The 18,643-nt window shown below is 35.8% G+C and overlaps 1 protein-coding gene across 3 annotated transcripts; it reads left to right on the top strand.

Annotated features, from left to right (window-relative positions):
* Nucleotides 1–1,092: 1,092 nt before the first annotated feature.
* LOC126974527 (uncharacterized) lies at nucleotides 1,093–17,428 on the top strand. 3 transcript variants are annotated; one of them, XM_050822042.1, is made up of 10 exons: nucleotides 1,188–1,207; nucleotides 1,567–1,606; nucleotides 1,680–3,006; nucleotides 3,079–3,268; nucleotides 4,905–5,033; nucleotides 8,317–8,413; nucleotides 11,284–11,382; nucleotides 13,271–13,419; nucleotides 14,024–14,197; nucleotides 16,901–17,428. In XM_050822042.1, the coding sequence occupies exons 2-10, from the start codon at nucleotides 1,604–1,606 to the stop codon at nucleotides 17,220–17,222; spliced, it is 2,490 nt and encodes an 829-aa protein (XP_050677999.1). In that variant the 5' UTR covers nucleotides 1,188–1,207; nucleotides 1,567–1,603; the 3' UTR covers nucleotides 17,223–17,428. The 3 variants fall into 3 exon arrangements, with proteins under 3 accessions (XP_050678000.1, XP_050677998.1, XP_050677999.1); XM_050822043.1 differs by lacking the exon at nucleotides 1,567–1,606 and having other exon boundaries at nucleotides 1,093–1,207; nucleotides 14,024–14,143; XM_050822041.1 differs by lacking the exon at nucleotides 1,567–1,606 and having other exon boundaries at nucleotides 1,093–1,207.
* Nucleotides 17,429–18,643: the final 1,215 nt, after the last annotated feature.

Below are 18,643 nucleotides of genomic sequence, written 5' to 3'. Positions count from 1 at the left end.
TCAGTAATGGATGATATTAGGTTAGTTACTACTAGGACTGGCTGTTTTAATGTTAGCAGTAAGCTGTTTCAGAATCTTTAAGAGGATTCATATTCTGGGTGTAGATAAAGTCTTGTATGCAACTGTTGATAATTAGGTATTAAAACACTCATGTGATACTATTATCAACCAACATATCACAACAATCAAACCCACATTCGTGTTTTAATACCCCTTATTACACAACAGTTGCATAAATAACTATTTCTACATTTCTTATATTTGACCATATCAATTTTGTTTTTAAGTTTTGTGTGTATGATTTTATGATAAATATTCGGGTGACAACTCATTTATCATTTAAAAATAATAAAATATTACATTAATTTATCTTAACTAATAATCAAAATTCTTTATTTTTATGTTTTCGTTCGTCTGCCTTTCCTTTGCGATTTAAAAATACCGAAATGAGCTTTCTCTATACACAATATAATAAACATCGTTATACAAAATAACTCAAGACAAGTGAAAGAGATTCAATGACTGAGTCTGTATAAAAAATTGTATTATAGTTTTTCGTAAATTTTTGTCAACACGTGCATTAAGTAAAGGCTTGTGTGAAAAAAATGGTTCTTACACTTTTAAGCAAATGTTTTATAAAATGATTTAAGTATTTTTTATGTAAGAGAAGGACAAACAAGCGTACCTGTTGACCTGATGTAAAGTGACCATCGCCGCTCACATTCTTCTGTAGTAACAGAGGAATCACAGAAGCGTTGCCGGCCTTTCAGAAAAGTGTACGCGCTTTTTTGATGATACCCAATGTATACACTAATCTAGCTAATATGTGCCTATAATTCAAAAATTTATTTATACTTAGTTTTCTTTTATTATGACCGAACCCATACATAACGCATACATCGTCCACGTATCTGACAAACATTTACAATGTGTCAAGCGCTCAGACCAATTACCGTAATCATGTCATGGCGAGAACCAATCACTTTGATCGACCGCGCATGATCGTACGATGACGATCTCATAAAAACTCATTAATTGTAACCTATTCATAAAAACATGATTACGTCAAAGTTTCGTCATTTTTCGTTGAAAGCAACATGTCTTGTCAGTATACCATAATAATTGTAAATTATAAATAATATTGTTTCGTAGTAACATGACGGCCTGATGTATTTGTGCGTATTTCATTCTAAATTATGCTACTATGGTAAGAACAATTTTACACATTGAAGTTATATAATACTATGTTTATTGGGGAAAAAAACACTTAAATCAGTAGATCTAAATTCAGCCCTCTACATGTTGTGTTGGGACACACGCCCTAGTGATGACTATTGATTATGCGTTGTAATTAAAGGTTGGACAAACGTTTAGAGATATTATTCCCTTGCAGAATCAGAAATCTAAATACTTACTTGTTTTAAAATATGCTATAATGTTTAATCCTATCTACTGAGAGAAAATGACACACACGCCTAGGTGATGTATCTAATTGTTAATCTGCAGTGAATTGGTATATTTTTTATCCTTATATAAAATAGAACAACGATTCTTAAATTTCTGCAGAACTGTGGAGAACATTATTATACTGGAAAGTTCTTAGATGGTGGGTGGTTTCCATTTTATATAAAAGTTTCAATTTTGTAATTGAGAATTGTGAATTGATAACTTTATTTCAGGAAGATGAAGTAGAAGACATCGTAGGTAATGTGAAATACACAAATTCTCAAAAGAGTGTAACCACGTCAAACGTGTATTCACTAGACTTTACTGACAGCACTTCAGAAAAAAACTCTGGTCAGGAAACCTACGTTATAGACTGTGATAACAGCGATGTAAGTGAAAAAACATTTGGAATACAGGACACCCAAAGCACTGTAAGCTTAAAAGAAGAATATACTACTTCTATTGTTTTAAATGAACAAACAAGAGCCGTACAAAGTGAGCCTTTTCACGGAATCGATAGATCAATCGGAAGCTCACAACATCGCTCGATAATGGCCCATGAAATATTCACACAAACAAGCAAAACTATAATTGAATTAGCTCAATATGACGGCACCGACTGTAATAAATATAACACGCTGGAAACTCAAACTTCATTATTTTCTATAACAGAAAATAGAACTCTTGAATATCGTGTAAAACTTATAGACAGCAATTCCAATGCTGCCATCATTAACACAGTAGAGCATGTTCAAGATAAGGATTATAATATTCAAGTTTTGACAGATTCATTGGAAGATAAATCTTCTTTTTGTCGCGAATCCGACAATGATGTTCAAACGAATGGCAATAAAGCTTCAGGTGATCTGGATGCTGAAATGATAAGATTTATAGATGATGTTAATAATTCAGATGATTATCTTAGTGATCAAAATTTAACTAAATATGAGAATAGTGATTTTGAATCAAAACAAGATAGTGATATGGAAGAAGACTCATTAATGGAAGCCACAAATGAGTATCATGTAGGCAATGAAAGTCACGAAATTACAAGCGATACTAGTGAAATACCTAAATCGATAGAAAGAGATATAGAAGAACTGTATCATAGAATTACCGATAATGTAAATCAATTTTCAGTACAACATACTTCAATTGATCAAGATCCCCAGAATATTTGTATACTGACACCCCTAACTGAAGAAACAACACATATGAGCAGTAGTCTAGTAGATCTAACTCCTACTGTTCGAACAATGGCTCCATCAATAAAAAAACATGGAAATAATACTGAAGAGAAATACTGTAAAACAAAAGTTCGACCTTTTAGAGTTAAAAATGAAAGTGCTGACTTAAAACTACCTGCTATTAATAAAAATGCCTCGTGTCCCAATAGTTTATTAAATTTTCTATTTACTTTAAATATCCCCAAAGAATTATGCAAAACCAATACACTTCCAATTTTGTTAGAAGGTCAGAAAAATGCAATGTTTCATAGATGCGATGATGACTCTAAGGACCCTGCGTCTGGAGAAAGTCCGTATATAAGCGGAGAAATTGGTGCGATTTCAATGAATATAATTTTAACATGATTTACTTACAAATATTGATTTTTTTATTTATATCTTTTAGATAGTCCGCATGCACAAAAAGTCCCAGTCCAACTACCACCAATTCATGCTGGTGATTTAAGCAGCAAACGGATTTGTTCTAGAAAGATATACAAAGCAGATGATGATACCAGAAGCGAATCTATAAGCATCAGAAAAAAAATAAGAGAACTCAAAGGTTCTCCAACAGTATTATCGCAGCGAAGAGCTAAGTTTGTACCTATACCTATAATTTGTATGTAATATATAATCCCATAAGTGAGGAAAATCACTTAAAAATATTTTTAAGGACGAGACAAACAGGACGTCCAGCTGATGGTAATTGATACGCCCTGCCCATTTAACTGCAGTTCCGCTCAGTATCCTTGAAAAACCTAAAAATTCTGAGGGGCACTACAATTGCGCGTCTCTTTGAGACATAAGATGTTAAGTCTCGTTTACCCAGTAATTTCACTAGCTACGGCGCTCTTCTGACCAAAACACAATAATGCTTACACATTACTGCTTCACGGCAGAAATAGGCGCCGTTGTGGTACCCATAACCTAGCCGTCATCCTGTGCAATGGAGCCCAGTGGTAAACATATTAAATTGTTTTGAAAGAGCAACGTCCCAAATAGGTAATGTAGACGGAGCCACAGCTGCAGTGTTCAACAAAAATATCAATATTAATGAATTTTGTGGGTATCTGGTCGGAGGCGAAATCCCTCACTTGATGCTGGAAATGAAGCTTCTTAATTAAACCAATCAAAGATAGGCATGTCCGTGTGAAGTTCCTCCACAGTGCGGTTTTCAAGGAGCTTTCTGTCGCGTAATACCTTTCATGAGGAGGTTGTGTAATAAGCTTTCTTGAGGATCATACCTTCAGCACGAGTAAAAAAAATATCAAAAAACTAAAATACTAAATATATTGTACTGACAAATTACTGATTCTTTAACTTTTGTTGTTGAAAACTTTCGTCGTTATGCTACTTATACAACATACAAATATAGAATTTTCACTTCAGCATTGTTTTTAACAATATTTGTTGCTCGTATCTATCGAGCTAATATGTTTATTTATTTATTATATACAGACACTTTATCACATAATATTACATTATATTTATATATATTTATCGTTGACTTTTCTGTCGCTATAAACTTACCAACGGTAACTCATCAAATTCATACACGCTGTCTTTCAAGGGGACGACGTTTAGCTGCGGTAGAAGTTTGTATGGAAATTGCAATTCACGCGTCCCAATTCAGATTATTGACAGTTACTTACTGACAGTAGAAGGTAGAAGAAGTAATTTATCTGTAGATAGCATATTGGGAACGGCCGTAAATGGGACAGAGGGCATTCACTCCGCCATTCTGAAGGCCTTGAGCTTCCCGTTTCAGATTACTCCGGGTCTTTATAAGAGTCTGAACGACTTTCAGAGACCGTTTATCGCTTAGGCTGCGCTTTTGTTAACCTGAAAAATTCTTATCTAGTACTTGCTTTGGTTTTCAATCAGAGTCCCTTCGAATTATGTGGCTAATCCAATTTTCCGCGTTCATTCTACTAGTGCATCTAGGTTTCATTACGAATGCAATTCTCAGTTCTGTGTTTAAGATTTTCTTTTGCCAGTACATATATAATATGTATACCGAAATTTTGACAGTGGTAGAGGCTTATAAAAACTTGGAATAGGTATAAGATGGCCTTTGTTAACTTCTTGTGTCCAAATAGCAACTTCCTGCTTAACACTCCGTGTCAAATTTGATGATTGCCATATGGGGTGGAGTTGTGTAAAGATTAGCTTTGGCACTCAAAGCATTTCGTTATGTTATGTGAGTATTCATAAAGTTATTCCTATTTGAAGAGTGGAGAGTCGAAGCCCATCGCCGACAAGCATCTACTCACCAGACAGATCCGAACTGTGTGATGCAGCAGAGAAAGGATGCGAGGCTTTATGTTCAGAACTGTTACGAAGGCTCCGTCTTCCCATGTGGTGAGGTTTATAACGTTCAGTTGCTGGAACATTCCTTCAATTAGAGAAAAAGAAATTAAGGATGAAATAAAAAGAAAAGAAAATTTATTAAAGTAGGCGTTACTTTGCGGAAATCCATAATTATCCAAATGTTTTGAGTTTTCTTTAGTGTTAATTCCGCCAATATTTGTCTTCTCGTGCCAGAGTTAGCGAGATTCAGTCTCGTGCCAGAGTTTGGCGAGTCATCATATCCTGAGGATGCCTGGTGTAGAGTGATAGAGATAGATAACTGTTTAAAGACAAATATTGGCGGAATTTACACTAAAGAAAACTCAAAACATTTGGATAAAAAGATAAGATTACATATTTATTTAGTTTGAAATACTATTACCTAATACTTTTACAATTATAACATTCACACTCTAAAAATCTAAATGATTCCTCAGCCAACGACGAAAACTCTTTTAAGCTCTCGCAGCTGTTTACCAGCATAACTTACTACTGCTGATTGACCTTCCTGCCACCATATTACAAACAAAAACAGACTTAAATAAGTATTATCCTCGTCATCTCGATATATCACGTAGTACATATTGTCTCTTTTACATAGAGTCTTACATATCCCGACAATCAACCAACAAAGTGAAGAATCATCTTCCTTGCGTAGAGCTTACCAAGCTAAGTATGTACGTGGGTAACACTGAAAATGGTTAGAACTGGCCAGTTAGAAACATTGCTACCGAAAACTTTTTTGAATTTCAATTTTAGAACTCTTTGGTAACCTTATGTAGTATGTTGCATTCATTTGTCATTTGTTTTTGTGAATTGGCGGCAAATCTAAAACTCTTGTTTCACGTGAAAATGAACCTAACGCGAGAAATTTTTCGATCAATGACTCGTGTGGGCTTACTCAACAACATAGCTATGATAGGCTGCGATTAGCATTTCTTAATGAAGCCCCATCACGTGCCACTATTTACAATTGGTTTAACGAGTTCAAGCGTGGACGTAGCAATCTCAATGATGATCCGCGTGAGGAACGTCCATTAACAGCGACTACTGAAGATAACATCAGTGCTGTGCGACGCATTATAGAGGAAGATAAGAGAGTGACCTATCAGCAGATACGGGCAGTCCTAAGCATTGGTATGAGTCAAGTTTAAAAAATATTACACGAACATTAAGGCGTCAGGAAGCTTTGTACCAGATGGATTCCCCATACTTTAACCGACTACCAGAAACACCTTTGCATGGAATGGTGGCGTCAAATGTTAGATAAGTTCAACGGCGGTTACTCAAATGCTGTATTTGACATCGTCACAGGTGATGAAAGCTGGATATAGTGCTATGAACCCGAAACCAAAAGACAATCAGCTCAGTGGGCGTTTCCTTTCGAGGATCGGCCAACTAAGGTAAAGAAAGGAAGAAGTCAAGGAAAAAAGATGATAGCCTTATTCCTTTGTCGGAAAGGTCATTTCGCTGTTTGCCTGTTGTCTTGGAAAAAATTCGACAGCAGCGCCCTCGAAGCGGGATCCTCCTTCACCACGACAATGCTTCAGCGCACTCCGCAAAACGGACTATTGAATATTTGACTATGGCAGGTGTAGAGATAATGAGTCATCCGCCATACAGTCCTAACCTGGCACCCTGCTACTTTTATTTATTCCCAAGAAATAAAAAGAAAAAATTCGAGGTATTCGCTTAACAAGCCCTGAAGATGCGGTGAAAGCGTACGAAAATGTCATAGAAGGGTCTCTTAAGGAAGAATCGGCCCACTGCTTTCCTCAGTGGTTCCATCGAATGCGACGATGTGTAGAGAGAAACGGAGATTACTTGGGAAAACAATAAAAGTATAGGCAAGTTTCTACATTAAACCGCTTTTTTATTTTTCAAACATTTTCAGTGCTACCTAGGTACAATGTCTATTGTACTATGACATACAGGATGTGACAAAACAACCCGTAAAAGCGAAAGGAGGTTAATGGCCAGTCCATTCACAATAATATTTAAGAACCGTAGTAACGCTGTATAACATAACCCAAAAAAAAAATATTTTCATTGGTGTGCAAACCTTATTTCAGTAAAATTAAAAAGTAAGCTACGCAGAATGTACCTACATTTCTACCTAATTCGCGGAATGACAAAAAATTTCAAAAGATCTAACCTATCGAAACAACCTAAACGAACACTGACTTTTTCATAATAAAAGTCAAATTTACAGAAACGGCTCAAAGTGTGCCCAACCCTACTCAATACACAACGTCGCTCGTCGGGATATGGCTTGTATGGCATTTCGCACCATCGTCGGGTTATTGATGCGAAAACCGATCCAACACGCTGTTCCATCTCGGCAACCGTTGGGCAATCAGAGCAACTCAACATTTTTTTCCAACTTGATATTTTATGAAGCTTTAGTATAATGACATCCACAAACATTTATGAATGAAAAATAGAAAAACTATTAAAGTAGACAATTATTAGGTAAAATAGGTACGTAGGCCTTTTTGGTTAATAATCTAGTTTCCTGACATGACAGCTTACTAGGGTTGACAAAATTGTTGGCTTTAATAACTGATTATATTTTGTTTAAGTTAAGTTAAAGTTATTATATATTTTATTTTATGAAATGCTCACATAATGCCTCTATTTATTTGCGGTATGTGTGGATTGATGTATCTACTATACTCAATAACTCTTGTGTTTATATGTATTAATTTACTTTTTTTTCTTTTTTTGACTTACTCGTGTAAGCCTTTCAGTTTTTGACATTTGAGTATTTTTGTTGCGTCACTTTGCATATATTGTAATTGAAATGATTTGTAAAACAATAAAATGTAAATCTTGACTTAAAAGAGTGGCAATGAGTTTCTTGCTATTTCTTCTCAATAGCTCAACCCTTTACGAAGTAGCGGTAAATTCAACTAGAAACATTTCCGTGACCTACATGAATAAAATGTTTTAGAATTTGAATTTATAGGGTAATAGGTACGAAACGTAGGTAGGGTCGCAGTTAAGAATCCTCAGCTACACAGTAAGTACCTAATTAACTAATACCTTAGATCATGTAAATACGTCTAGATAGACTGAGAGGTAGAGGTTAACAGTTAATCTCTATTTCGAGCAATGCATGCACACTAACCCAAAGTTACATACAAATCGCGAATGGAAGACGTAGCTTGTCACGCACACTAAAGTAATAAACCAGGCCTGTTTTCATCGGTTGTCTAGCTGCAAGAGGCTCCATCTAGACGTATAAATTATCCAAGAAAAATACTTACTACCCAAATACATTTTCCCTCACCAGGTGCGAAGTAATGGAGACACTCAATGAAATACCACAGGTGATGGAGAAGTTCTGGCCAGTGATCTCAGAGACTCGGACTGCAGACCTTATAAGACAGGTAAACAAAAGTAGATTGTTAACCGAGGCCGAGGGTCAAAAGAATCAATTCCCGAGGTATTTAGACGCCCGAGCGCAGCGAGGTCGGCTATAGTCCGAGTAGGAATTGATACTTTTACCCGAGTTAAACACTCTACTTTTCATTTCGAATATGAGGAAAATAAAACTGGTTGTTTATCTGAACTATTTATTGAATATATATATATTAATATTAGTAGTACATATTTAAAATTAACTGTCAAATTAGGACAATTTACGTCGACTGTTTAAATTTTAAATATGGAACTCACCGGGTAATTGTTGCGGCCTATTCCGCTCAAAGAAGTTTGCGCTAAGTTCACACTGACTGTTTAGAAAGTCACATGGCCGCAGAATTTTTTTAATTCGTTTTTTTACGTAAAAATCTTGACAGCTGACAGCAGTTCTATTTTTAAAGTTCATTCCGGCCCTTAGGTAGGAAGTAATTTGTATGAGTTTTTCCCTCTCTATAGAGGGAAGCAGCATTTTCCCGCCAATAATCAGATCAAAAGAACATTACTTTCCGAGTATGAGAAATGAAAAATATTTAATGTTACACCTTCTTGAAATGTGTTGTATTTTGATGTGATGACTGGACGGAAAGTGCGTCAATTATTATTTAGTAAATTTGAGTGCAGTAAAGTATGAAGTATGAATTTCAAATATGTCTTAGGGGGCAAAAAAATAATCTCACTGCCACAGGAAGCTATGCCACTATGGTATAAGAGGATCTGCACTCGATCTTCTGATCTCATATTTAAATAATAGGATTCAGAGGGTCGAGGTGAATGGCAGGAGATCTCCTGGGACTCCTCTCGGTATGGGGGTACCACAAGGGTCTATTCTTGGACTCTTCCTCTTCCTTATTTATATGAATGATCTACCTAACCTTGTAGAAAAAAAAAACAAGGTGGTATTGTTTGCGGATGACACTTCAATTATATTCAAAGTGAAACGAAGCCAAGTTTTGTATGACGAAGTAAACAATGCTCTATCTGACATCGTGTACTGGTTTAGCGCCAATAACTTATTGTTAAATAATCATAAAACCAAATATATTAAATTCACCGCGCCAAATGTCAAAAATGTAGATGCGAATATTTTATTAAATGGAGAGGTGGTAAAACCAGTGGAATCTGCTATATTTCTTGGCATTACTCTTGATTCCAAATTGCAGTGGGGCCCCCATATTGAAGGATTGGCGAATAGGCTTAGTTCTGCAGCATATGCGGTTAAGAAAATTAGACGGTTAACTGACATAGATACGGCGAGATTAGTATACTTTAGTTATTTTCATAGTATTATGATTTCATATCATTATATTAATACTATCTTTGTGCTGCAGAAGAGGGCTATTCGCGCGATTAACCTAGGTCCTAAAGAATCATTAAGAGAAAAATTTAAAGAAATAAACATTTTGACTGTTACTTCTCAATACATTTTCGATAATGTTTTGTATGTTCATAAGCACATTGAGGAATTTTCTAGAAACTGTGACATTCATAATGTTAACACGAGGAACAAACATAAACTTGTTATGCCTACTACTCGGTTGGGTCGAGTTAGTAAGTCTTTTGTTGGGCGATGTATATGCTTCTACAATATGATCCCAGAAAATGTACAAAACGAATGTGTTACGAAATTTAAAAGAATTGTTAAAAAACGTTTGTGTGGGAAAGGTTATTATAGTTTATTGTACGATATTACATTGTAATCCATATTTTATATTTAAAAAAAAAGCCCGCTGAATTTCTTGCGCCCATTCTTCTCAGGTCTGAGGCAGTCTCTTTTGAATTGTTGGTAGATTTTGACGTTCAATAAGTGATTTTAAATCCTATTTTGAATAAAAATATTTGAATTTGAATTTGAACTCCTATAATCTAATTTAATTATTACAACTTTATCGTTTTACAAATCATTTCATTTAGAATATATCTAAAGTTATGTAACAAAAATACTCATGGTAAATTAATAAATAAAACACACACACCGTAACTAAATAAAGGTATTCTGTGAGCATTTTATGAACGATTATAAAAAAAGCGGCCAAGTACGATTCGAACTCGCCCATGAAGGGTTCCGTAGCAGCAAGTAACATAATATAAAAGTTATATATAAAGGAATGATATGATATTAAATTATTTCAATGGAAAAGGCAAAAAATCTCTGCCCTGTCACCACAAGTAGCACCCGTTCACAACCATGACGCATGGGCCAGCCATCGCCTCCCTCGACCATATTTGAGGGAAGGGAACGACCCGCGCTATGACGCCGCCACAAGTGCAAGCATGACCAAGCTTGTCACGAGAGCTCAACCAAACAGCAAAAAAGAATATTCATCTATTCATCATCATTCGTTTCAGTTTATTGTACTATTTTTACTAGATTCTTATATCATGTACTCCCCGCTACACTATGGCTAAACAATATAACCACAAAACGATTTTAGTGAAATAATTTGTTTACCCTAAACATTACCTGCCCCCTTCAATTTTTTTTTGTGTAAAATTGAAAATCTCCGCTTTTTAAGTTGACGACCCCTGTAGCCCAGTGGTTAGTGACCCTGCCAACTAAGCTAGAAGTCCCGGGTTTGAATCCCGGTAGGTGCAATCATTTATATGATGAATATGAATGTTTTGTTTCCGAGGCATGGATGTTTATTTGAATTTATGTATGTTTAAATAAGTATGTATTAAATATATCGTTGTCTTGTACCTACCCATAGTACAGGCTATGCCTTGTTTGGGTCAATATAATTAGTGTAAGAGTGTGTCAATATTATTATTATATTAAGTCTACAAGAAATAAGGAAAATGGCGTCGTTGAATTAATGGTTCCAATAATTGACAATAGGTGTCGGTACACGTTGAGTCTCCGCGAACACAACTGGCGCGCTCGGCGTGTGGCGCGCTGGCAGACATCTTGAAGAACACCAACTATACAAAGAAGCCGGTTAGATGTTAATTCAATTTAATGGTATCTCACTGACCTCTACTATATACCAGTGGACTGGCGGCTGTCAATTTGCTTTTGTGCCTGTTTGATATTCGCCATTTTGGCGCTGTTATCCATGTCGAAAGAACTTGCGGTACTAAGACTAGTGATAACAAACAAACATCGGTAGATGGTGGGAATCTATTTACAAAAAATATAATTGTGTACTTTATTACCTTGATTCTTGAAGTATAAATAACACGGAAAACGAACGAAATTAATTCAACATTGTTATACGTCAAAATTAGTTCTCTGGACGCTCGCGTGGCGCTTCAAATAGGCACAAAAAATTTGATGTCAAACATATGGAGCAGGCTGTCCAGTGGTATTTATACAGGTCAGTGTGGTGTCTGCAACTTAAACTTACATTTTGATTTGATCTGATGTTTATCCCAACCGATACGACTTAGGGACCTTGAAGAGCATACTACCACCATAAAGGCCGGCAACGCATCTCTTGACACCTGTTGTTGCGGATGTCCATTTCCGATTGCCTCACCATCACGTGAGCCTGTTGCCCGTTTGAAAAAAAAAATTCTTAATGAAGGGAACCCTCCTTAATTAAAGGCACAATGAGATAACTACAAGTAAACGATGAATTATTATAGGGAACACTGAGCTTAAAAATGTATTCTGATAAAAAAAATAAACAGTAGGTCTTTAAACAAGCATTTCCTGACCTTCTGCCGGTTGCCTAGATTTACAATGTCTATTCATAGTATTTTCTTTCATTAACGCGAGTGTTACACATTTAAATAAAATACTTTTATTTACTTTGTAATAAGCTACGCCCTGCCCATATTTTATCTAAATGTCTATTTATTCGCATTGGCACACCAAACGGCATATGACACAATAATAATGGAATTAGAACTGCATACTGCGGGTTTGCAAATTTTCTGAATCAAAATAATTTTCTAAAATCTCTTGGACTGTCGAACTGGCAATATTATCACTGATTACAGAACCTAGTCCTGTTAGACACAAATTGCAATCTCTGAAATGTAGACGTATCTTTATAGATTCTTTATTTCTTTATAGGATTCTAGATAACCATATTGACTCCAACCCTCGTGTAACTCATTTACGTTCAAAGTTAACTTTTTTTTATTCAAACTTATCACACAAATTATGCAAACAGGAGGGGCGCGGGTTTGAGTCCCGCATCGTCCATGAATTATGGTACAAAATTAAATTGATTGAAATAAGGTGTTACTTTGCGGAAATCCATAATTATTCAAATGATTGGAATTTTCTTTAGTGTTAATTCCGCCAATATTTGTCTTTAAAAAAATCAGTCACCTGCCAGATTTTGGCGAGACAATACGTCCTGAGGATGCGTCGTGTAGAGGCGAAACACGTGTCGATTTGTTTAAAGGCAAATATTGGCGGAATTAACACTACAAAAAACTCAAATCATTTGAAAATTAAATTTGTATTTCAATAATTATAAGAAGCAGTCTTACTGTGACATTATGTTGTACCTACCTAGGTGAAACTATTAACATTACTGTGTTTCGGTCTGAAGGGTGCCGTAGCTAGTGAAATTACTGGGCAAATGAGACTTAACGTCTTATGTCTCAAGCTGACGAGCGTAGTTGTAGTGCCGCTCAGAATTTTTGGGGTTTTTCAAGAATCCTGAGCGGCACTTCATTGTAATGGGCAGGGCGCATCAATTACCATCTGCTGAACGTCCTGCTCGTCCCTTATTTTCATAAAAAAAACTATATGGATGTGTAGCGGCACCATGTTTGACCATGTATAAGATCGACGGTCATGACAGTTTAAATCATACGTTTTGAAATGAGTTGATTGTGGTTTGACAGAACTGGTGTTTGTTGTTCAGGATTTCTACGAGGCCATAGCCATCCTCCTGATAAAGACTGGCAGCTATAGCAGACCCGTGCGACGCGCTGCCAACATGGCGCTTGATGACATCGTCTGCAGCGTGGACCCGACTCCATCACTGACCGCCATTTGTATTTGCGGCACCGGGTATGTGTTTCAATAGAAGCCTGCTTTATAGTCTAAGCAGGGGCGTGCATATTTTATAGGCAATTAGGCAGTGCCTACCTTGATATGAACCTAAATATAGTGTTATAGTTAAGTTTAGTTAATATAGTTTAATTTGGTTACGTTATTTTATAACCTAACTTCGATTGAAGCCCCACTCATAAATTTTCTTAAAGACCCACGTTAAGCAATCTCCAGGCTCAACTAAGACTAGTTAGATCTACAGTGCTTACCTTGGTAGAAAACCAGTACACGCCCCTGAGTCTAAGGCTTAGATCTATAGATCGTACTTAGAGACTTTGCATACTTAAACTTAGCTGAGTGGGATAAACCTGTGATAAATTGACCAGGAGGAGGCTCTTTTGCACGGGATGCCGGCTAGATTTTGGGTACCACAACGGTGACTTTTTCTGCCGTGAAGCAGTAATGTGTAAGCATTATTGTGTTTCGGTCTGAAGGGTTGCCTTAGCTAGTGAAATTACTGGGCAATTAAGATGCCGTTGTGGTACCCATAATCTAGCCGGCATCCTGCGCAAAGGAATCTCTCACTGGTTATATATAATAATATAATAACTGCTTAAAACAGTCACAAGAGCGGTCTTGTCCGCTCTGCTTCAGCCCGCCTACTGGTGGTGTGCTGTGCCGTAGCCGAAGGTGGAAGACTCCTGCTGAGGGGTCGTCCGCAGACTGCGGTGATGGCCAGGAAGTATGTGCTGCGCTCACTGTCCGAACTGCTGATCGATAAAAGCTTGGAAAGCAGGTGGAATTTTATTGCATATGACTGTCGTGGTTTTAAACATCTTGACTGTTGCCTCTCAATATATTCTTAATGTATGTTCGTAGGCGCATAAGTGAAGTGCTAGAAACTGTCATAACCATAATATTAACAGCACGAACAGACTAAAAAACTTGTAATGCCTACTACTCGGCTAAGTCTAGTTAGTCAAGACTTTTGCGGGGCGATGTATATGCTTTAACAACAAGATCCCAGATAATGTTCCCAACAAATGTTTTACAAAATTCAAAAGAATTGTTAAGAAACGTTTGTGTGGTAAATGGTAAAGGTAGGTAGAATAACATAAATGACTTTGTTAATGATTCCACAGATTGGGAATAAAGCGACCGCCCTTGGGTTATTTAATAATAAATTTTATTGTAGGATATTGCATTACATTGTAACCATATTAATATAAAAAAAGCCCACTGAGTTTATTGCGCCCGTTCTTCTCAGGTCTGAGGCATACTTTTGGAGTCGTTTTTGACTTTCAATAAGTGAAAACATATCCTTTTTCGAATAAATATATAGTTATATTAGTTTATTATTAGACCTATCTAATATAAACTTAAAGTTTAAAAAGGTAAATAAATTAAACCAGCCTTTATTTGTGAATCTCCTCAATTTATATTCCAAAATCCAGTTATATATCCAAAACAAAATTTAAAAAAAAATCAAAAAAAAATTGTTATGCTTTTATGTGCTTGGCCAGACCTACGGGCGCTGCTTGTGGTGCCAGTTCGACCTGTTATAGTTGATAAAAGTGACAGTCATCACAACCATCATGTTTACCAAGCATCCTTACACAAACTATGAGTTCAAGCTCTAAAGATTGATACATCCAATATACGATAATTTATATTTATACACTTTATTCTTTGTTACTTTTTTGAAATAATTTATATTATTTAAACACAACTCATATATTGGATGCAGCACTTTACAAACTAATTTTTTATGTATAGTACAGCCATTGAAAAATACTCTATTTGATTGAAAAGAGTGGCCGTTGAGTTTCATGTATGTTCTTCTCAAGAGCTCAACTTTTTACAAACTAAATTCTGTAATTTAAAAGAATTATTTATAGTGACGATTCAAAAGCGTTAATTCTAAGTTTAAGCCTAATTGAATAAAGTTAATTTGACTTTGAATGAGAGAAGAGTTTGATCTAGCTATCTGAGCGTACTGTGACCGTTATAAACATACACCCTTTTGCAAAAAACGGGCTCCTAGATTAATAACCTGTTTCACTGGCATCTCCAGATTATTTCAAAATGCTTGTATCATCAAAATCATAGATAATTTATGTGTCTAGATAGAGTGACTTGATGTACAACCAATAAAAACAGGCCAGCGGGCCTACCCTGAACTCTTATTGCGATTCAATTGACAACCTAAAATGAACTGCTTTGCTATTTCGTACCACGACGTGATTAGAGCTATCTAATTTAGGTTGACGTCAAATCAACTGATTAAATCGCAATGATGTCAATTGAATGTCAAAACTGATATCAACTGAGTTCAATCATTCGTACCGTGAGGTGTTATTTCAACCTAAACTGGATAGCTTATTTGTTAAAGTGACCGATTCGAAAAAAGTTGCTACTTCCTTAGAGGAAAGTGAATCGTGTTGTTGATAACTTTTAAAAAATAGTGAAAACATAGAAAAGAAAATATTTATTGATTAAAGATGAGATGAGAATACTTTATTGGAATTTTTTGTAAAACAAAGTACTGAAAATAAATTCCAAAAATGAAAATACTAAAGACGAGGCAGTAAGGGCCCAGGCTATAGCCTGTTCGCAAAAACGAATTAAAAAAAACGTACTCTGTGGTCCTGTCAAATTAAACATCAATGGAGGTGCGTTCATAACTCGTTATTTTTACGAAAACACATAAGCAAACATTTAATTTGTAATTCAAAGAACTATATTTATTTATATTACTATTTGTTGAATAAGTATAAAAAAGGGCTTAATGGTTTATAATTTGACGCAATTCCGCAATTTTAAAATATAGTTTTAGTATTTTCTACGCAAAAAAACCGCTAAAATCATATCATTTTAGGTTTAGAAACGCAATTTTATTTCGTTCATTCTTCATAAGCCCTCAGGAATGACAAGCTACGTCTTACGCTCGCGATTTGTATGACACTTTTGTGGTAGTGTGCGTGATTTGCTCACAATAGAGGATAGTTCTAAACTCATTTTTTTTTCCACACAGACTATCAAGACAATGATCTAACATCATAATACTTTAAAAATGATCCGAGAGGATAAACAGCAAGTTGCGTATCTGTCATTGAATAAAAAAGAAGGTTTAATATTGAGTGTGGCCCCCTCTTACTAAAATGACAGCTAATATTCGTCCGGGCATGCTATCGATGCTATTCTTAATTGTTTCTGGTGCAATATGCTTCGACTACGCAACAATTACATTCCTTAGCTCCCTGATGTTTTGCGTAAAAGGCTGCACCGATTTTTCTCTTCGTTGTAGAACATTCCAAATGTGATCTATGGGATCGAGGTCGGGACTTCGAGCTGGCCAATGCAAACGACGATTCCCGGCAGTATCTTACGCTTCAAAGTTTCCCTTTTTCATATAAAAAATATAAATACAGAGAAAAAGTGGGGAAAAGTCAATATTTTTATATCAGGAGTAAAATAGACTTTTATTTTTCTTATTTAGGAAATATGCGGAACGTCTCTACGCCATGTTGCGTCCTCTTCCAAACTTCGAAGCTTATTTCCTAACCGATGTTGATGTTGAAGTTGCTACGAAACAAATGCGAAAGTACGACCAGATATTAGCCGACCAAAATATGATTAAAATGATTGCCGAAGAGAAAAAACGTGACCAAGAAAAAATTCTTCAGAGAAAGCGTGAACAACATTTGGCTAAATTCAGAAGTCGTGAACAGGATTTAGGGATTCAGAGAAACCTTAGTCAGAATCAATCCAGGCAAAAATGTCGTGAACAGGATTCATTCAAACAGAAAGTACGTAGATGATTGCAATAAATACACCACGGCGGGAGAATTTTGATCTTTACCCATTTCAAATTTGAGCCATACAAGAATGATATTAAAACATCTTTAGTTTACGCCTTAAATGTTTGTCTATGCGATGTTAATACTATTATAATAATTATGAGTATGTTATGTGCGTCTTTTTCTTTAAGAAATATATTGCTATTAAATTGTTTTGTATATAATTACGTTCTGTTGTTTTTTTTTTTGTTGCGACTTCTGAATTAGGGACTCATGCTTTAGACATAATATACGACTTCGTTGTCGTATGTCTGCTTATCCGTCGTCAAGATCCTTTGTCTCAGCAGGAAACAGCTGAATTCCTCGTCAAATAATCATGTTCCTTAAAGTTTTTTTTGACAAATCCAAAAACTGTGAGCGGCACTACAATTGCGCTCGTCAACCTGAGACATAAGATTCTCATTTGCCCAGTAATATCACTAACTACGGCGCCCTTCAGACCGAAACAGAATAATGCTTTCAAATTACTGCTTCACGGCAGAAATAGGCGCCGTTGTGGTACCCATAATCTAGCCGGCATCCTGTGCAAAGGAGCCTCCCACTAGTAAATACTACATCACGCTTCTAAATTTAACAAAAATTTGACGCCAATTTAAGATTTATATTCTAATATTCCATTCCAACCAATAGAAGTTCAACAGTAAAACAAAGTCACGAATTTTGTTGAAAATTCACACGTATTAATGTCAAAGTAACCACCATTCTTTCCTTCTCTCTTTTAAATTAACAATCTTTACAGCTTCCGCATTTCGCATCTTAAAGAACATGCAGACTTTCGGGGACATCCCTTGCCCTAAGTAAGTTTTTGAAAACTCACTTTGGAAATGTGATATCTCCACAGATGACTGCAAGAATTATAAAGGCCAAATTGCAAAACGGCGATTGATTCAATTAATTTGTTGACGCGTTGTAAAGATTCTAGAACGCGAAGAGGCGAAACTACTACGCATTGCGACCCCGGCATTGAACTGTCGCAGGAAATGAATGATTGAGAAGCGACATATTAAATGACACATTTCGCCATGAAGCTTCTAGATTCACTGCGAAAACGGGGATCGTTGTATAGAACTGTTATTTATCATTGATTAGGTAATGTGTTATGATGATTGAAGATACTTGACCTCCGTGAGAACTATATATATTATAACACTAGAAATATATTATAGCACAACGTAAAACTATATATTATAGCACTATATATTATAACACTAGAAATAAGGGATTGCTTGTAACTAATTCTAGTAGGCTTCATAAGATACATAATAGTTTTAAGGGTAAATGTATACACTTCTATAATAAAGTCCCAGCCACTGTTCAGGCATTATCTATAAATAAATTTAAATGTCTTATAAAAAAATGGCTCTGTCGTAAATCCTATTACT

The sequence above is a fragment of the Leptidea sinapis genome, chromosome 32, assembly GCF_905404315.1.
Source record: "Leptidea sinapis chromosome 32, ilLepSina1.1, whole genome shotgun sequence".
NCBI lineage: Eukaryota > Metazoa > Arthropoda > Insecta > Lepidoptera > Pieridae > Leptidea > Leptidea sinapis.
The sequence above is the reverse complement of the archived record's forward strand: the minus strand, read 5'-3'. Positions and strand labels throughout refer to the sequence as shown.

Excerpts from the sequence above, each read along its gene's own strand:
- LOC126974527 (XM_050822041.1), top strand. Across the intron at positions 3,007-3,078 it reads GTATATAAGCGGAGAAATTG|ATAGTCCGCATGCACAAAAA; the intron begins GTGCGATTTCAA and ends TATATCTTTTAG. Across the intron at positions 13,420-14,023 it reads ATTTGTATTTGCGGCACCGG|TCACAAGAGCGGTCTTGTCC; the intron begins GTATGTGTTTCA and ends TGCTTAAAACAG.